Here is a 22035-nt window from a genome sequence, read left to right on the forward strand (position 1 = left end):
GTCTTTATCAGAACCTTTGACTGTAAAAATATTTTCCCAGTTTATTGTTTCCCTTCTAATCTTGTCTGCATTAGTTTTGTTTGTACAAAAACTTTTCAATTTGATATAATCAAAATTTTCTATTTTGTGATCAATAGTTATCTCTAGTTCTTCTTTGGTCATAAATTCCTTCCTCTTCCACAGGTCTGAGAGGTAAACTGTCCTATATTCTTCTAATTTATTTATAATTTCATTCTTTATGACTAGGTCATGAACCCATTTTTACCTTATCTTGGTGTGTGGTATTAAGTCTGGGTCAATGCCTAATTTCTGCCATACTAATTTCCAATTTTCCCAGCAGTTTTTGTCAAACAGTGAGTTCTTATCCCAAAAGCTGGGGTCGTTGGGTTTGTCAAACACTAGATTATTAAAGTTGTTGACTGCTTTGTCTTTTGAACCTAACTTATCCCACTGATCAACTAGTCTATTTCTTAGCCAATACCAAATGGTTTTGGTAACAGCTGATTTATAATATAATTTTAGATCTGGTACAGCTAGGCCATCTTCATTTGATTTTTTTTTGTCATTAGTTCCCTTGAAATTCTTGACCTTTTGTTTTTCCATATGAACTTTGTTGTTATTTTTTCTAGGTCATTAAAATAGTTTTTTGGGAGTCTAGTATAGCACTAAATAAATAGACTAGTTTAGGTAGTATTGTCATCCCATTATATTTGCTTGCCCTATCCAAGAGCATTTAATGCTTTTCCAGTTGGTTAGATCTGACTTTATTTGTGTGGAAAGTGTTTTGTAGTTTTGCTCATATATCTCCTGATTTTCCCTTGGCAGATAGATTCCTAAATATTTTATACTATCGGTAGTTACTTTAAATGGAATTTCTCTTTGTATCTCTAACTGTTGGATTTTGTTAGTAATATATAAGAATGCTGATGACTTATGTGGGTTTATTTTGTATCCTGCAACTTTGTTAAGTGTGGATTATTTCTAATACCTTTTTTGTAGAATCTCTGGAGTTCTCTAAGTATACCATCATATCATCAGCAAAGAGTGATAATTTGGTTTCCTCATTGCCTATTCTTATTCCTTTAATCTCTTTCTCAACTCTTCTTGCCAAAGCTAGCATTTTTAATACAATATTGAATAGTAATGGTGATAGTGGGCAACCTTGTTTCATAACTGATCTTATTGGGAATGATTCCAATTTATCCCCATTGCATATGATGCTTACTGATGTTTTTAAATAGATGCTACTGATTATTTTAAGGAAAAGTTCATTTATTCCTATATTCCCAAGTGTTTTTAATAGAAATGGATTTGGATTTTATCAAATATTTTCTGCATCTATTGAGATGATCATATAGTTTTTGCTAATTTGGTTATTGATATGATACTAATAGTTTTCCTAATATTGAACCAGCCCTTCATTCCTGGTATAAATCCTATTTGTTCATGATGTGTTATCCTGGGGGTAATTTTCTGTCTTTTTGATAATATTTTATTTAGGATTTTAACATCAATATTCATTAGGGAGATTGGTCTGTAATTTTCCTTCTCTATTTTCAACCTACCTGGTGTAGGTATCAGTACCATGTCGGTGTCATAAAAGGAATTTGGAAGGACTCCTTCATTCCCTGTTTTTTCAAATAGTTTATATAGCATTAGAGTTAATTATTCTTTAAATGTTTGGTAAAGTTCACATGTAAATCTATCTGGTCCTGGGGATTTTTTCTTAGGAAGTTGATTAATAGCTTGTTCTATTTCTTTTTCTGAAATGGGGCCATTTAAGCAATTTACTTCCTCCTCTGTTAATCTTGGAAGCCTATATTTTTGGAGGTAGTCATCCATTTCACTTAGGTTATCAAATTTATTGGCATAAAGTTGGGCAACATAACTTCTTATTACTCTAATTTCCTTTTCATTGGTGGAAAGTTCTCCCTTTTTATTTTAAAGACTAACAATTTGATTTTCTTCTTTCTTTTTTCTAATCAGTTTTTACCAAAGGTTTACCTATTTTATTGGTTTCTTCATAAAACCAACTTTTAGTTTTATTTATTAATTCAATAGTTTTTTTTTTTTACTTTCAATATTATCAATTTCTCCTTTTAATTTTAGAATTTCAAGTTTAGTATTTGATTGGGGGTTTTTAATTTGGTGTTTTTCTAGCTTTTTAAGTTGCAAGCCCAATTCACTGATCTTCTCTTTCTCTATTTTATTCAAGTAAGCCTCTAAAGATATAAAATTTCCCCTTATTACCGCTTTGGAGGCATCCCACAAATTTAGGTATGATTTCACATTGTTGTCATTATCTTGGGTGAAATTATTAATTGTGCCTATAATTTGCTGTTTCACCCAATCGTTCTTTAAGATGAGATTATTTAGTTTCCAATTTCTTTTTGGTCTATTTACCCCTAACTTTTTGTTGAATGTAGTTTTTATTGCGTCGTGATCTGAAAAGAAGGCATTTACTATTTCTGCCTTCTTGAATTTTATTTTGAGATCTTTCTGTCCTAATATATGGCCAATTTTTGTATAGGTTCCATGAACTGCTAAGAAGAAAGTATACTCCTTTCTGTCACCATTCAGTTTTCTCCAAAGATCTATCATACCTAATTTTTCTAATATTCTATTTATCTCTTTAAATTCTTTCTTATCTGTTTTGTGGTTTGATTTATCTAATTCTGAGAGTGCAATATCAAGATCTCCCACTATTATAGTTTTGCTGTCTATTTCTTCTTGCAACTCTCTTAACTTCTCCTTATGAAGTTAGGTGCTATACCACTTGGTGCATATATAGTTTCCTTCCTTATCTCTTTTAATTAGATCGATTTTTGCTTTTGCTTGATCTGAGATAAGTATGGCTACCCCTGCTTTTTTTTTTTTTTTACTTCACCTGAAGCATAATAGGTTTTGCTCCAGCGTTTTCCCTTTACTCTGTATGTATCTCCCTGCTTTAAAAGTGTTTCCTGTAAACAAAATATTGTAGGGTTCTGACTTTTGATCCAGTCTGCTATATGCCTCCACTTTAGGGGAGAGTTCATTCCATTCACATTTACAGTTAAAATTACTAATTCTGTATTTCCTGCCATCTTATTATCCCCATACTATGCTTTTTTTCTTGCCCCCTTTTACTCCCTTTCTTAGTATTAAACTTATGGGCACCACTTGCCTCATGCAGCTCTCCATCTTTAGAATCCCTCCTACCCCCATTGCATCCCTTCCCCTTTCTTGTACCTTTCCCTTATTTCTCTTTTCCTTTTCCCTTTTCCTCTCTCACTTTTTAATGAGGTGAGAGAAGTTTTCTGTAAACCAAATATGTCAATCATTTTCTTTGTGAGCCAACTCTGATGAGAGTAAGCTTCACACAATGTTCCTCCACCTCTCTAAATTCCCTCAGATTTGATAAGTTTCTTTTGCTTCTTCGTGATTGGAGTTTCCCTCTTTTTATCTCCCCTTTTCCCTTTTTCTGATATTATCCCTTTTCCATTTCTACTTCCATTTTTATGTTATGTCAGTAAAATTAAATTATACATGTACTTTTTATGCACATTCATAACAGAAATACAGTTCTCAAGAGTTCTTTTTACCTTTTTCCACTTCTCTTATACTTTGTTTAGTTCTGTTTTTTTCCATAGAAACAAATGAAATTCAACTGTTTCATTAAATGTCCATCTTCTTCCCTGGAAGAAAATGCTCGGCTTGGCTGGGTAGTTTATTCTTGGCTGCATTCCAAGTTCTTTTGCCTTTCAGAATATCAGATTCCAGGCCCTTCAATCCTTTAATGTGGACGCAGTTAAATCTTGAGTGATCCTTATTGTGGCTCCTTGGTATTTGAAATTTTTTTTCTGGCTGCTTGTAATATTTTTTCCTTAGTCTGATAGTTCTGAAATTTAGCCACAATATTCCTTGGAGTTTTTATTTTTATTTTAGGGTCTTTTTCAGAAGGTGTTTGATGAATTCTTTCACTGCCTATTTTACCTTCTGTTTCTATTACAATTGCATAGTTCTCTTTGATGATTTCCTGTAAAATAGTATCTAGCCTCTTTTTATCATCATAATTTTCAGGAAGTCTAATAATCCTCAAATTATCTCTCCTAGATCTATTTTCCAGGTCTGCTGTTTTTTTCCAAGTAGATATTTAACATTTTTTTCTCATTTTTCATTTTTTTTTTTGTTTTTTCTTGACTGATTCTTGATGTCTCAATGAATCATTCATTTCCATTTGTTCAGTTCTGATTTTTAATAAATTTATTTTAATGAAATATTTTCTTCATTAGCTTTTTTTCCTTCTTTTTGTATATGTGCAATTGAGTTTTTAAATGAGTTGTTTTGCTCTATGGAATTTTTTTTTCCATTTCACTAATTTTTTTTTTTTACTGTTATTTTCTTTTTCCAATTCACAAATCCTACTTTCCTGGGGTTCTTTACCTTTTCCAATTCACAAATTCTGTTTCCCTGAACTTCCTGGGAATTCACCTTTTCCATTTCACATTTCAAGAAGTTGTTACTCTCTTGAATAGCTTCTTTTTCCTTTCCTATCTTTCTTCTAGCTCTCTTTTAAGATTTTTTATAGTTTCTTCTAGTATAGCCTAGTGTGATGGGGACCAGCTGAAGTCCCCCTTTGGGGTTTTGTCTAGAGACTGTCTGCTATTAGTCTCCTCGGGGTTGAAAACCTGTTCTTTTTCTGTCTAGAAGCTATCCATGGTCCTTTTGGCTTTTTAATTCATTTTTTAAAGCCCTTAGGGTGTGCCTTCAGGGCAAGGAGGTTACCAGCTTCCTCTGCAGAGCAGGGATAGGTATATAGACAGTAACTATCTTGCCAATGGGCTGCAAAGAGAGGCTGAGCTGAGGAAGTGCTCTGGGAAAAGCTTCGCACTGGAAGTGACTCAAGCCTGGATAGCACAGGCAGAGCTGCGGAAGTGCCCTGCAAAGAGCCCTGCTGTGTGGATTAGCAATGGCCCTGGGACTAGAGGCTGCGTAGTGAAAGTGTCACTATCCCAGGCAAAAGCTTGCTGTGGGTATTAGCAATTGCCCTGCAAATAGCCCCACATTGCACTGGAAGTGTCTCTGCCTTGGGGAGCAAGGAACTTACACAGCTTGACTGGGATACATTTGATTCTTTTCAACCTAATTATAGTCCAGAGATGATAGATGGCTATAATGAGAATAATCAATGATGAAAAAAGATGGAGAGACATTGTTACTGCCTCTCTAAAGCTGGACTCAATAATGTGGTCTACAAATTGTTGACACTTCACCAGTACTTGAAACCATTTCTTAGAATAGGAGACTGCTACTGTCTCTGCTAGGCTTCCCACTTCTGGATATCAGGCAAAATGTTCTCTAAGGCATTTTGCTCCTTACTCCTAAGAAACTGAATTCTCAATTAAATCTGGTGTCTCTCTGTTCTGTGGTATTTTATTTATAGATCTCTCTTATCTCCTTTGGATCTCATTTGCCACTAGAATAGGGTATGGAAAGTATCTTAGTGGCCATGAAGCTGAACTACCTCATTAAAGGCAAATAATATGTACCCATATTTTGAAGAAAGAATGAGGGTATGGGTAAAACTACTTTGACTACCACATACATGGAGCAGAATGGAGGGGAGATCCCAACCATGCATTTTGTCTTAACTCTGGAATTGCATTTAGGAAGAATGAGACTGGAATCAGATTGGTTCTGTTGATTTCTTGCATCTTGGGAATGAGATACTAAGTCTACAGCTTGCAAGGATGGTCTTTCTAGGAAGGAAATAGGAAATGTTATTATGATTAGTAAGTTTATTTTTCCTTTAGTTTATTGAAAAGTTATGAAACATTAAATTAATTGTTTTTTTGGTGTACAGATTGAGTTTCAGAGCATAAGTAGGCATGAGTGAGTTACAGTATACTTTGTAAATCTCATTACTTCATCATTCTCTCTAAACTTACTGTTCTTTTGACCTTGCAAACTACTGTCCAAGAAAATCTTATCTTTCTAGCAATTTAAATTCATATTAGTATTACTCTCAGCACCCAAAATTCCCTCACTTTTCCTGTCTTGTCTGTTGACAAATCTGTTCTTCCTACTTCTATAAATACCTCTCAGTCTTGTCCTAGTTTCTCTCTTTACACAAACTTCCCCCTCCCCCAGCTTCAGGACCTTCTCTCTTCTTGCCTACACTATCAATAGCACCTCCTCAGTGGAGCTCTTGCCTCAAGTCTATCCTTTCTACACACAAGCCATAGATATATGTGACCAGGTCACTCTTCTCACAAAGTTATACAGGTGTTAAGATCAAATATTTGATCTTTATCTCATTCTTTAAATTTTTATTTTGCATGTTTTATAATGTACATATAATTCTTAGTACAATATAACATTTTTAAATAAGTATCTTTATATAGATTTATTTATACACACAAATATATTACACACACACACACATATATATTTACACACTCACCCCTGCCACACCCCCATATATATATATATATATATATATATATATATATATGTATACATATAGGATCTACCTTTTTACCTTTATTTTTTCTCACTGCCAAATAGGGATTTGTGAATAAGAAATAAAAAGGACTTGGAGTTTACTAGTTAATACCTGAGAAACAAAATGATCTGGTGATTTTCCAGTTTAAATCAGTTTCAGCAGAAATGGAGTTTGTAAACCATTAGCTTCAATGAACAGCAAGCCTTCCTATGACATCCTTGGCTTTTTACACAAAGTCTTTATTCAATATGTCTTTGTCAAATTTTAAAAGAATGGAAAGTATATGGATTCAAGGATGTTGTTTTTCAATAGTTTCTGACCCCTTAAGTTTTCATGGCAAAGATCCTGGAGTGATTTGTCATTTCTTTCTCCTGGCTGCATTGAGTTCATTTCTCCTTTTTTCCTGGCAGAAGCAATTTCTGGAAGCCCAGCCTGAGGTCTTGGGTCCTAAAGGCATACACAATAGGATTGAGGGCTGGGGGGATGATGTTGTGCAACACATTAAAGAGCACAGGGATCAGGGGATACTTTTTCTCTGCCAGGTGGGTGACAAAAATTACAACAATCACTGTATAGAAGAAAAGGATGAGGATGAGATGGGAGCTACAGGTGCTCAGGGCTTTGGATGCAGCTTCTGCAGAATTCAGTTTGAGCACAGATGAGAAAATCAAGGCATAGGAAAAAACGATCAGAGTCAAGTCTCCCCCCAATATCAGAAAGGCCCCAACCATCTGACAAATGCTGTTGAGCCTCCTGTCATCACAGGACAGGCTGGTGACTCCCAAGTTGGAGCACAAGCAGTGGTCTATTTCATTTGAGGAGCAGTAGTCTCTCTGAGCAGCCAGCACAGGCACTGGGATAACAATCAGTCCATTTCTAAGTATCATAAATATTGTGACTTTGAAGACAGAAGAGGCTGTGACAATGGTGGGATAGCGGAGGGGATGGCAAATAGCCACATATCTGTCAAAAGCCATGCAGAGGAAGATGCCTGACTCCATGCCTACAAAGCAATGTATGGCATAGATCTGAGCAAAGCACTCAGGGAGGCTGATAGCTTTGGCATCAAACCAGAAGATGGCCAATATCTTGGGCATGATGGTGGTGGCCAGACCCATGTCCACAACAGACAGAACGCTTAGGAACTGGTACATGGGATGGTGTAATTTGGGTTCCTTCCAGATGGTGATAAAGATGAGCAGATTGGCGCTGATGGAGGAGAGGTAGAGTACTGCCAGAGGTAGAGATAGCCAATGCTGCCAACTATGGATTCCAGGGAGTCCCATAAGGATGAATTCTTTGACCTGGAAGTGGGAGCCATTGAAGAGCTTTGTAGCTGGAGCCATCATTCTCTAAGAAGAAAAATTCCCCAGAATCATTATTCTATCACATGCCGTCTATCACTCAGTAAGGATTTTTGGATGATTATTTGCATGTGATACATTATTTCAAAATATACACACAATACTTTAACAATAGAAGCTTTATGGTTCTGAGAAACAGGTTTCTGAGATTCAGACTACAAGGATCTAGGATCTATTAATTGCCCAGGTTCTGACTTCACCCACACAACAATTGCTAATTGAAAGCACTTTATTGAGGGTGAAATTGATTTTTATTTAGTGTTATTGATCAAGATCATTCTTTCCATATTCTTTGTTTCTGAAAAGTACAAGTAACTGATAGCAAAATCTAGTACATGAAACTTGCGTGGGGACACATCCAATTAAAGAAGCATTTTCCATACATATTGATATTCAAGGGAAAACCTTCAGAGAATGTGACCCTAAAAACTCCAGTATTCCACTATTAAAGATAAAGATCTTTATATAAGGTTATTTTCACTCTCTTTTATGATTTCTTCTCAACTATAGATGTGCTGGATTTACTTTTCAAATAGAAGCTTCAAGCCCAGGTCTCTTTTGGGATCTAGCTTTGAATTGCATATAATCTTGGAGTAGAACTGGTATATTCCTTAGGGAATAAGGCCATAGCTACTCCTTGTTCATCTCTATATATCAACTACTTACTATTGGCCAGAAGAATAATAACTATCAGACCAGGATTGATCTATTTTTCCTCCCTTTCCTTGTGTTATACACACTCACTCATAATTGTTTCTTGAATCACTGTAAAATACTATTATCTAAGTCATCACCCTGGTTAGAACCTGAAATCATCTCACCTGCTTTTGAATATAGTAAAAGGGATTCCATCCCTCTAATACCAGCCCAGCTTTGTAGCAATGTCATGTTTGTTTTCAATGGACTTTTCCTCTTTCTTGTAGTATTAGATCACAAGGCACAGAGAGGTATTCCATAATTCAAGATCTCTATATTTCTAATTATATGGCACTTTGCTACAGTGAAAGGTTCCCAAAATTTTCATTCAAGCTGGCTTGGTTCATGCCATTAAAATCATTTTTGTCTTAGACAAAAATTACTTTCAAAAAACAAAATTAATTGACATTCTCTTACATCTCCAAATTTTTAGAAATTATCAACTTTGTATTTTTATTTTTTTATTCCCATCTCCACATGAAATGTATCTGTGTGTTTGCTACACTACTCCTTTCTCAAACCATTGGAGCACTGAATCCTTGATAAAGTAACTAGGATCCTGATTTATTATCTTGGTTATGTATCATAGAGCTAAGTATATACCATGAATTAGAATATTAGATTTTTAACCAGAAAGACAATGTTCTAATCCTTTCTCCCATATTTATTAGTTGAGTCATCTCACCTCAATCACTTAAATTCTCTTAGCCTCAGTTTTTTTTAATCTATAAAATAGAGGTGATAATGATAGGATATACTTCTCAGGGTGGTAGAAAGGAATAAATGGGATAATACATATAAAATATTACATAATATTTTAATTTAGCTATTATTCTCATTATATTGCCCAAACCTAAAATCATTTAAGATGGCAGAAACTTAACATAATTGTTTGTTAAATTGAATTAAATTTGTGATGACATTTTGTAATGGATGCTCAACATTATACTCAATACATAATAGAAGGTCTTTCTTATGAAGATAGGACAGTTATTCTTGTCAACTGTAAATTCAATAAGTCAGGAACATTGTATGGAAGCTAGGAAAAAATGAATGCAATCTAAGTCTTGGAGGTTTTTGCTGATCTGGAGTTCTAAGCCTCCTTTTGGGAATGGTATTTTAGGAAGTGGAGTATAGATGTCAATAAAAGATGAAAAGTATCAAATGTATGAATTATTTTTCATTTCTTTCCATTTAATTTTTCATTTATATATTCTTTCATTCTAGCCCAAAAAAGACCCTTCCTAATTTAAGTGGATTGCTAAACATAATTATGGTGCATATGTATAAAAGAATAATAGTGCTATATTAGAAATAATAAAACAGGCAGTTTCAAAAGTAATTGAGAAGAACACTATGAACTCATGCATAATGAAGAGAATACATCAAATGATGACATTACAGAGAAAAAAAAAACTTTGGTTGTTTGTTTGTTTTGTCTCATTTAGACCCAGATAAGTCCAAAAGACTAACACTGACACATAATAGAAATCTTCTGGCAGAGAAGCAATGGACTTCAAATGCAAAATGATTCATATAAATTTGGACTGACCAGTTTGAATATTTACTATTCATATTTTATGAGGGTATTATAATTTTTAGTGTTGTCCTATTGGGGTACTGTTGGAAGGAAAGTTAATAAGTCCGTGTAAAAGGACAGCTAGGTGGTATAGCGGATAGAGCACCAGCCCTGAAGTCAGGAGGACCTGAGTTCAGATCTGATCTCAAGACACTTAACACTTCCTAGCTGTGTGACCCTTGGCAAGTCACTTTACCCCAATTGCCTTTATTAAAAAAAGTCCTTGTAAAAATGATTCTATAATTCTACAATTGCACGATGTTTTGAGCATGAATGTCAACTAATTCAGACAAATATCTTTGATTTGTCTAGGACTTTTCTTTTTTCATGGGAAGCTTTAAATCCTAAAAAAGAAAGCAAAATGTGGCCTTGTACTCATCTAGTTAAAATAATCCCCCTAGTCTTAAAGAATATTTTGTTATCATTTCAGGTTTCTGCTAGAAGATTGATGACTAGGGTTTGACCCACAGAAAAGTATTTTTTTTTGTTAATCTCAATAGGATTTCATCTTTCCAAATACACATAGACATAGTTTTCAACATTTATTTTTGTAAGACTTTGTGTTCCAAATTTTTCTCTTTCCCTGTCTTACTTTTCCCCTCCCCAAGACAACAAGCAAAGTGATATAGGTTAAATATATGCAATACCATAGAGCACACAGCTGCTAGCTTTATTGTAGTGCCAGCTTCCATTTGTCAAAATCCCTCTCTCTGTAACATTTGGGTTCCTCACTTCTTTGACAATTTTGCACAACAGGAGTAAGAATTTCACCACCATCAAAACCAGAATAGATCTTTGATAATCACAAAAAAAATCTGAAGAGATGAAAAGTGTGGTACTCACCATGAACATTGTGTTATGGGAGGCTATAGTAATCAGTAGTGCAAGAATAAAGTTAAGGAGCTCAGTTGAACTAGATTTAACAATAACTGTATACTCACAAAAGAGAAATGAGGTTTTTACAGATAAGGCAAAGCAAAAGAGGTTATATAAAGCATCTTATTGATAGAAGGAAGAATGATTTAAAAATGTTACTGCCTCCCTCAGACATGTACTATTCTCCCAGATGTAAAGAGTGAGAATCCCAAGAGGAAGAATGAGTCAGGGACAATGATTCTATTGACACTAATTATAAAGTTGATTATGTAATATAAATTGCTAAAATGTATGAAATGTGGGTACTGCTGAAATGTATGCCAATTCACTTTTCCTTGCAAGTCTTTTAAATTTAGGAGGATAATTCACTAGTTATAAGAAGCATCTGACAAACTTTCTTAAAAACAAGATTTCCTAGTGTAAAGCAGGTACTTCCTATTTCTATCAAACCTACATGAAAAAATTTTGCAAACCTATCCTGAAATTTATTTATTCAATCCTACTCTCTTTCATGACTATAATTCTTACAGTTCCAGTTGTCTCTGGGATATATCCAAATGGATGTCCTACAGATATCCTAGCTGAATACATTCAAATTTGCATTTAGGAAACTCAACTCAAATCTGGGAGACTACAGATGTTTCCTTAAAATCTGAATGCAATTAACTACCTAAGGATTTATTAAATTATACTTAAAGTCGTTAAAATGGAAGAGATGCAATGAAAAGCTCTAAATGTGGGTGTTATTTACTAATGTGATATTAGAGGAATAAGGAAGTTAAGATGTTAAAGATGGGAAGTCAAGTAAATAAGCATTTATTAAACACCTATTTGAGATGTTAAGTAGTGCTGCAGTAAACAGAGACATAAGACCAGAAAAGAGATGTGACTTCAAATCTGGACTTTGACACTTCCTTTGTTAACCTGTGCAAGTCATTTAACCCTTATGTATCTCAGCTTCCTTAACTACAGAATGGGAATAATAACAATAGCTATTTTGCATGATTGTTGTGAGGACCAAATGAAAGAATATTCATAAAATACTTAATACAGTACCTGGAACATAGTAGGTACTATGTAAAGCTTATTTCCTCCTCTTTTCTGCTATCTGTGCCATCTATTGTGTTAATCCCTATGGAAATAAGGTAAAAAAAAAAAATCCCTGCTTTCAAGAAACCCAGTTTAATGGAGACAGTATAGAAGCAATTATGTACATATAAAATATATGCATTACAAATGAAAATAATTTCAGAATGAAGACACTAGTATTATGGAGGGTAGGAAAAGATTTTTCATAAAAGGTGAGATTTCAGTTGGGACTTAAGGAAGCCAAGGAGGAAAATAATGAGACAATACATAAGAATCTTGATACAATAATGCAAAAACGTTAAAAGAAAATGGAGTGATAGAACATGAGGGCAAAATAGAAATAGGAAAAATCTACCCATCACCAACCTTTGTGTACAACACATCAAAATATTATTGCCAAATTTTGAAACTCCCAAATCAAAAATAAAAATTTGCAAGAAACAAGAAAAAATATCAAATTTGCTGGAGCTACAATTATAATTCTACAGGATTTATCAGCAATCACAATAAAAATGTCATTGGTCCTGGAATAATACATACCAGCAATCAATATTTGACCTGTGTCCAAAAGTATTGCATTCATCAAAAGTACCCCTTAAATTGAGTGGGAAAAATGGATATTCAAAATATTTGCAGATTTTCAGGTCTTTGTCTCAACCAAACCCAAACTTAAAAGACAGTGTAACATATAAGAGCCAGTATCAAAGATTCATATCAGGGAACTCAATATGGACAAATTGTGTTTTTGTTTACATGGACAAATATCTATCTATCTATCTATCTATATATGTGTGTGTGTGTGTGTGTGTGTGTGTGTGTGTATATCTCATATATTTGTGTGTATATATATATATATCTCATATATTTGTATATATATATGTATATATATATATATATATATATAATATATTTACAATTGGCATTAATATTTGGATAGCTCCAAAAGAATAACTGGGGCAGAATTATGACATGGCTTTAAAAAGCAAAACTGTCTAGAAAAAAGGTAAATATAACAAGTACATTATACAAATATGGTACAGAGGAAGAACTGATACAGGGGCATGATTGGGGGAGAAAGGCTCATAGTTCTAAAATCCTACTTACATCACAATTGGGTTAAATAGGAAATCCTTCATATATACCATGAAGGGTATAGAAACCTACAAAATCTATAAAGAAATAAATAAGGGAGGAGAGAATGGGAAAAAGTGGGACATAGAAGGATGTGTAGATTTATGGAAGAGGGACAAGGTGTGTAGATTATTGGACAAGGGGTAAAGGATAAGATGGGACATAGATACATGGTATTTGGTATTTGGACAAGATGTGTAGAATAATTGGAAAAAATAAATGAGGGAGGGGTGGCATAGAATATAGTGGGATAAAGAAGTGCATTTAAATTAATTAAAGTGGGATAAAGTATGTATATTAATGGTAATGGGATAAAGAGGGAAGGAAAGGTTGAGGGAGAAGATAAGAAAGGGATCCATGGGTGTAGGAAGGTTAAATAGTAAGTCAAGTTAAGGTGCAAAATTAAAATAGAAGAGTTAGTAGGGATAAAAAAAATGAGATGTATGCAAACACTACAACAATGATCAGGAGTAGTTTATTAGAAAAAAACCTAATAAGCATTTATTTTAGACAAAGTCAAACTTAAAAGATTAACTCTTGATAGAAATCTACATTATACATTAGCCATATTGATAAATTGTTTTAGATGCATGTTTACATATGAGTAAATGTATATATGTGTGTGTGTGTGTGTGTGTGTGTATGTGTGTGTATATATATATGTAGAGAGAGAGAGAGAGAAAGAGAGAGAGAGAGAGAGAGAAGGTATATGTGTGTGTGTGTGTGTGTGTGTGTGTGTGTGTGGATACTCATGAATATAATCTTTGCTATTACTACTGCTATTAATACTACCATATACTTTCTTAAAATGGAAATTTATTGTTATATATTTTCAATCCTCCCTGATATTCTTCTGGGTAAATGACAGTGGGTTTTTTTTTTTTGTTTGTTTTTAATTTTTCTTTTTTGCTTTTCTTTTTCTGTTTTTCTCTTATTTTATAAGAAAAGGAAAAAGAAAAGAAAATAAAGGAAGGAAGTCAATCCAACTTTGTCATATTTTAAGAAATTGCCACATATATCACAACCTTCAATGACCACCACCATGATCCGTCAGCAGCTATCAACATTAAGTCAAGACCCTGCACTAGAAAATAGATTCCAACTCACTAAAGGCTAAGATAATGATTAGCAATTTTTAGCAATGAAGTATTTTTTTCTAATTTAAGGTATGTACTTTCCTGTGATGTAGATGGGATTAACTGACTTGCCTAGGATCAATAGCTACTATGTGTTAAGTACTTGAGGCCAGAAGTGAACTCAGAAGTGGTCAAGTCCTCCTGACTTCAGGGCTAGTACTCTATCCATTGCACCATTAAGTTGTCCTTGATATATGTATTTTAAAGATATCACTATTCCTCAACACAGATAACTTTCATAGAAGAAATTAAAAAGGCTCTCACAAGAGAGCTAGAAGAAAAATGGGAAAAGGAAAGGGAGGCTTGGCAAGAGAGTCTGGAGAAGTCATCCCACTCATTTAAAGACAGAATGGATAAAGAAATCAAATCCTTGAAAAATAGAATTAGTGAACTGGAAATAGAAAATAGCTCTCTAAAAAATAAAATTGGGGAAATGGAAAAAAATTCCATGGAACAAAACAATTCCCTTAAAAACTCAATTGGACAATTAGAAAAAGATATAAAAAAAAGAAAATTAGAATGGAACAAATGGAATTGAATGACTTGAGGAGACACCAAGGATCAGTCAAGCAAAACCAAAAAAATGAAACAATGGGGAAAAAATGTCAAATACCTCCTTGGGAAAACAACAGACCTGGAAAATAGATCTAGAAGAGACAATCTGAGAATTATTCAACTCCCTGAAAAATATGATGAAAAAAAGAGCCTGGACACCATTTTCCAGGAAATTATTAAAGAGAACTGCCTAGAAGATATAGAAACAGAGGGTAAAATAGACATTGAAAGAATTCATCGATCTCTTACTGAAAGGGATCCTAAAATCAAACCATCACAAAATATAGTTGCCAAATGCCAGAACTATCAGATGAAGGAAAAAATACTGCAAGCTGCTAGAAAAAAATCAATTCAATTATAGAGGAGCCACAATAAGGATTACTCAGGATCTAGCAGTATCCACATTAAAGGATCTAAGAGCCTGGAATCTGATATTCCAAAAAGCTAAGGAACTTGGTATGCAGCCAAAAATAACTTACCCAGCCAAAATGAACATTTTTTTCCAGGGAAGAAGATGAACATTCAACAAAATAAGTGAATTTCATCTATTTTTGATGAAAAAAATGGAACTTAACAAAAAGTTTGATCTACAAATATAGAACTTAAGAGAAAACTAAAAAGGTAAAAAGAAATCTTGGGAACTATATTTCTTTTATAAAGATATATAAAGAATACATGTATACCTTGTTTTAGAAACTAGAGGTGGAAAGGAAATCATACCAGAAAAAGGGTAAAGTGGGGGTACTACATCTCACGAAGAGGCAAAGGAAACCTATTATATCTGAGAGAAAGAATGGAGGGGGATGGATATAGTGTGTATCTTACTGCCATCGGAATTGACTTAAGGAGAAAAATTTTACACATATTCGATTTATGGTGTAACTTTTCCCACCTCATTGAAAAGTGGGAAGGGAAAAGGGAAAAGGGAAGGAATAAGCTAAGCAGAAGGGAATACAGAAATTGTGAGGAAAAGGAGTAAGATGGGGGAGGCACTCTAAGGTGGGGGGAGAGGGATACTAAAAAGGGAGGACTGTGAGAAGCAAGTGGTGCTCACAAAGTTAATACCGGGGAAGGAGGTTAGGGGAAAGGAAGGGAGAAAAGCATAAACAGGGGTTAACAAGGTGGCAAGTAATACAAAATTGGTAATTTTAACCATAAATGTGAATGGGGTAAACTCCCCCATAAAGAGGAAATGGTTAGCAGAAGGGTTTAAAAGCCAGAACCCATTAAAAACAACAATATGTTGTTTACAGGAAACATACCCAAAGCAGGGAGATACATACAGAGTAAAGGTACAAGGTTGGAGCAGAATCTTCTATGCTTCAGGTGAAGTCAAAGAAGCAGGGGTAGCCATCCTGATCTCAAATCAAGCAAAAGCACAAATTGATCTAATTAAAAGAGATAAGGAAGGGCACTATATCTTGCTAAAGGGTAGCATAGATACTGAAGCAATATCAATATTAAACATATATGCACCAAGTGATGTAGCATCTAAATTCTTAAAAGAGAAATTAAAAGAGCTGCAAGAAGAAATAGACAGCAAAACTATAATAGTAGGAGATCTCAACCTTGCACTCTCAGAATTAGATAAATCAAACCACAAAATAAATAAGAAAGAAGTCAAAGAGGTAAATAGAATATTAGAAAAGTTAGATATGATAGATCTCTGGAGAAAACTAAATGGAGACAAAGAATTACACTTTTTTCTCAGCAGTTGATGGAATCTATACAAAAACTGACCATATATTAGGACATAAAAACCTCAAACTTAAATGCAGTAAGGCAGAAATAGTAAATGCATCCTTTTCAGACCACAATGCAATGAAAATTACATTCAAGAAAAATCCAGGGGAAAATAGACCAAAAAATAATTGGAAACTAAATAATCTCATACTAAAGAATGGGTAAAACAGTAAATCATAGACATAATTAATAACTTTACCCAAGAAAATGACAATAATGAGACATCATACCAAAATGTGTGGGATGCAGCCAAAGCAGTAATAAAGGGAAATTTCATATCTCTAGAGACCTACTTGCATAAAATAGAGAAAGAGGTCAATGAATTGGGCTTGCAACTAAAATGCTAGAAAAGGAACAAATTAAAAACTCCCAGTCAAGCACTAAACTTGACATTCTAAAAATAAAAGGAGAGATCAATAAAATTGAAAGTAAAAATTTATTGAATTAATTAATAAAACTAAGAGTTGGTTCTATGAAAAACTAACAAAATAGACAAACATTTAGTAAATCTTATTTAAAAAGGAAAGAGGAAAATCAAATTGTTAGTCTTAACAATGAAAAGGGAGAACTCTCCACTAAGAGGAAATTAGAGCAATAATTAGGAGTTACTTTGCCCAACTTTATGCCAACAAATCCGACAACTTAAATGAAATGGAAGAATACCTTCAAAAATATAGTTTGCCCAGATTAACAGAGGAATAAGTAAATATCCTAAACAGTCCCATTTTAGAAAAAGAAATAGAACAAGCTATTAACCAACTCCCTAAAAAAATCCCCAGGACCAGATGGATTTTCATGTGAATTCTACCAAACATTTAAAGGACAATTAACTCCAAGCTATATAAACTATTTGAAAAAAATAGAGATTGAAGGAGTCCTACCAAATTCCTTTTATGACACAGACATGGTACAGATACTTAAACCAGGTAGGTTGAAAACAGGGAAAGAAAATTATAGACCGATCTCCCTAATGAATTTTGATGCTAAAATCTTAAATAAAATATTTGCAAAAAGATTACAGAAAATCATCCCCAGGATAATATGCCATGTACAAGTAGGATTTATACCAGGAATGCAGGGCTGGTTCAATATTAGGAAAACTATTAGCATAATTGACTATATCAATAACCAAACTAACAAAAACCATATGGTCATCTCAATAGATGCAGAAAAAGCATTTGATAAAATCCAACATCCATTCCTAATAAAAACACTTGAGAGGATAAGAATAAATGGACTTTTCCTCAAAATAGGAGCATATATTTACAATTGTCAGTAAGCATCATATGCAATGGGGAAAAACAGAAACCTTTCCCAGTAAGATTAGGAGTGAAAGCAAGGTTGCCCACTATCATCTTTATTATTCAATATTTTATTAGAAAGACTAGCTTTGGCAATAAGAGTTGAGAATGAGATTAAAGGAATTAGAGCAGGTAATGAGGAAACCAAACTATCACTCTTTGCAGATGATATGATGGTATACTTAGAGAACCCCAGAGATTCTACTAAAAAGCTATTAGAAATAATTTATAAGTTCAGCAATGTTGCAGGATACAAAATAAATCCACATAAATCCTCAGCATTTTTATACATCACCAACAAAATCCACCAGCAAGAGATACAAAGACAAATCCCATTCAAAATAACTATCAATAATATAAAATATTTGGGAATCTATCTACCAAAGGAAAGTCAGGAAGTGGATGTCCAACAATGTGAAGGTCATAGCACCAGAATGGCTGGAGATCAGCATGCTAGGATGGATAGTAAATATTAGTAGTATTATAATCACATCTGTGTAGAGGTACAGAAGACCAGTGGTTTTTGTTGTCCTGATGTGGGATAGAGAAGAAGGAAGAAATATGAACCTTGTTTTCAAGGACACCCTGTTCTTTTATTTATTTATTTTTAAAAATAACTTTTTATTGACAGAACCCATGCCAGGGTAATTTCTTACAACATTGTCCCTTGCACTCACTTCTGTTCTGATTTTTCCTCTCTCTCTCTCCACTCCCTCCCCCAGATGGCAAGCAGTCCTATACATGTTAAATAGGTTCCCGTATATCCTAGATACAATATATGTGTGCAGAACCAAACAGTTGTCTTGTTGCACAGGGAGAATTGGATTCAAAAGTATAAATAACCCGGGAAGAAAAACAAAAATGCAAGCAGTTTACATTCATTTCCCAGTGTTCATTCTTTGGGTGTAGCTGCTTCTGTCCATCCTTGATCAATTGAAACTGAGTTAGATCTCTTTATCGAAGAAATCCACTTCCATCAGAATACATCCTCATACAGTATCATTGTTGAGGTATATAATGATCTCCTGGTTCTGCTCATTTCCCTTAGCATCAGTTCATGTATGTCTCACCAGTCCTCTTTGTATTCATCCTGCTGGTCATTTCTTACAGAACAATAATATTCCATAATATTCATATACCACAATTTACTCAACCATTCTCCAATTGATGGGCATCCATTCATTTTCCAGCTTCTGGCCACTACAAACAGGGCTGCCACAAACATTTTGGCACATACAGGTCCCTTTCCCTTTTTTAGTATCTCTTTCGGGTATAAGCCCAGTAGAGACACTGCTGGATCAAAGGGACACCCTGTTCTTTTGGACTTTCCTTTGGTCTTATGACCTCTAACTTAGGGAGAGACAGATGGGTTAGGGGAAATGTTATTCCCATGTGGAACTTTTAGCTTGCTGAGGGAAATATGCCATTAATGAACTTGCTCCAAGGATTCCATTTTATATAAGGAGATAAATGACCCCTAGATTCAAGAAGGGTGACAAAGATATTTCTGCTCAGGAGCCCTTGGACTAAAGGGAGACTCATACTATGCCCAGTGAAAGTAGATTGGCATGGCATATTCTGTAGCTGTAGATAGCTACTTCTTAATGTAAGAATACAATGAACCTGGTTTGGTAAGGGTGACATTTTATATTAGATCACTTTACTCCTCTACCCTTAAAATAACCTACCCAGACCTCAGTTTCTATGTATATAAAATTAATAGATTGGACTTAATAACTGATGAGATTCTTTCTACTCTAAAACTCTGATTCTATGAACATATGACATTATTTTATATAACATTTATATTTAATTTGTCTAGAATTAACTTTACATTGTTTCTTCCCACTAGAATGGAAGCACTTTAAAGGCAGGGACTATTTCATTTTCATCACTGCATCCTCAACACCTAATACAATAAATACAATAACTACAATAATATTTACTATTTATAATTGTAATTTACAATAAATAAAAAATAATACAACACCCAATACAATAATGTAATGAATTTTATCACTTAGAATTGAATTTAAATGAGGAATACTCACATATTTCCCTTAGGGGCACTATATTTATTAATTGAGATTTAAAAGCACTGAACCTTTTTTACAAATTATTTTGCCTGCCATATTGAATTAAATAATATAGAGCTTTTTGGTTTTTATGGGTTATTTTCTACCCACCTAGGTAGGGCAGGTTTATGCCCAAAGAATTTAAACTCCTTGATTGTTGCAATTGTTTACTTTTTTGGTGTTTGCATCCTCAGTGCCTGGCACAATATTTTGCATGGGTTCTTAAGAAATGCTGATTGATTGATTGATATGTACTTTAATGTATATCAAATTATTCTCCAAGTCATCCAAATTAGTTCCACAGGAAGGATTTTCTCAGCACTCAGCTTGCATTTTTAAAGATTTTTAAAATTTCATGAATACAATTCTAACTCTGACTTTCTCAAGTTCCTTTCCTAGTAAAATATATCTTTGATGATACATTCACAGTACCTTAACATTTTATCTTACCTACAGTTATATGCCCCAACCTACTAAAAACCAGCATAAATTTTTTAAATAAAACTATGAATCTTGGTAGTTGGAGAATTGTAGCTATATTACATCACCAGAAGAATGAATGCTCCTTTCACAACATTTTTCTTAGATGTCCCTTTCTCTTTATTAAGATAGCCACCACCGTCATTCAATGATTCCTGACGATTTTGAAGTTCTGAATCAGTCTTATCATGGCTTAGGGAATCCAATGGTTCCTGCAGATTTTGAAGTCCTGCATCAGTCTCATCAACAATTATTTATGTTCATGAGTCAATTGCCATACACATAAGGTTAACGGTCAGGCTCTTTCAGTGGCATACATTGTCAGAGATGGAACCACCAGATGTTTCTTGGGTCTTTTTCATTTCAAGGGTCTTCTCTGTCTCTCTCCAATGGACAAGGCTAATATGCCTTGTTGGCACCCATTTGGTTCCTTCTCCATCTGTAGAGATACAAGCAAACCCTCTCCCCCAAGCAGTTAACCTATCTGGTCCCTTCCATTCACCACTTTCTAGGTCTGTCCACATCACCTGATGATTATCTGAAGATAGTGGAGCTGCTTGCACTGGACACTGCCCTTCCAGTGGGTTATAAAACCTGTTTGCCAGAGCCAGTGCATCTTTATCAAAAATCAAAAAATTAATAGTATAAAGAGCTAAATTTAAAAGTTCTTTAGGGTTACCTGTGGCTCCTCCTTTCTTTTGTTTTTGAGGAGCATCTTGATATCTCTGTTTCTTTTTTCTAATACTGCTGGTCCTTGAGGATCAAAAGGTATGCCAGTGATTTATAAAACTGATATTGTGCAAAAAAGTGTGCAAAATGTTTAGAAGTATATGCAGGTTCATTATCTGTTTTTATTGCTTGTGGCACATAATTGCAAAAGCTTGTATAAGGAATTCAGTGACCACTCGGGCTATCTCTTTTGCTGCTGGTATTGCAAAAGGAAATCCTGAAAAGGTGTCTACTACAACATGGATAAAAGACAGATGACTAAAAGATTTATAATGGGTCACAGCCATTTGCCAAATTTCATTGGGTCTCAAACCAGGAGGGTTTTTCCCAGGAGGGAGCATAGGAGCGTGGAAAGGAAGGCAAGCTGTACAGGCTTTTACTATGCTCCTAACTTCTTCTTTTGTTATCCCAAATTGCAGACATAAAGCTTGAGCAGACTGATGATATTTAGAATGAGATTCTTGGGCTGCCTGAAATAAAGGAGTATTAGCTAACATAGTTGGAAGGTTATCTGCCTTTGAATTTCCATTAAAAAAATAGGACCTGGAAGTCCACTATGAGAGTGAACATGCAAAATATAAATCTTATCTGGATGCTTTCTTACCTGCTCTTGAAGTTCCTTAAAGAGCTGATATATGTTAGAAGCTACAAAATCTATTTGGGCTGTGGCAATGCTTTGTACCACACTTACTGAAAAGGCTGAATCAGATATTATATTTATGTCTCCTGGATAATAAGTAAAAGCTAGCATGATTTCATACAATTCATTCTGCTGAGTAGACTGAAAAGGAGTTCTG

At 34.2% G+C, this 22035-nt stretch overlaps 1 protein-coding gene across 1 annotated transcript; it reads right to left on the bottom strand.

The window, feature by feature from the left end:
- Nucleotides 1-6870: 6870 nt before the first annotated feature.
- Nucleotides 6871-7848, bottom strand: LOC100917683 (olfactory receptor 56B1-like). Its single transcript, XM_031961487.1, has one exon. It carries the CDS (start codon nt 7831-7833, stop codon nt 6871-6873), a length of 963 nt encoding a protein of 320 aa, XP_031817347.1. The 5' UTR covers nt 7834-7848.
- Between the last annotated feature and the right edge of the window lie 14187 nt (nt 7849-22035).

Source organism: Sarcophilus harrisii, chromosome 3 (assembly GCF_902635505.1).
Source record: "Sarcophilus harrisii chromosome 3, mSarHar1.11, whole genome shotgun sequence".
NCBI classification, from domain to species: Eukaryota; Metazoa; Chordata; class Mammalia; order Dasyuromorphia; family Dasyuridae; genus Sarcophilus; species Sarcophilus harrisii.

What these genes read in the sequence shown, in the direction of transcription:
- LOC100917683 (XM_031961487.1), bottom strand. Translation starts at nt 7,833, where the DNA reads ATGATGGCTCCAGCTACAAAGCTCTTCAATGGCTCCCACTTCCAGGTC.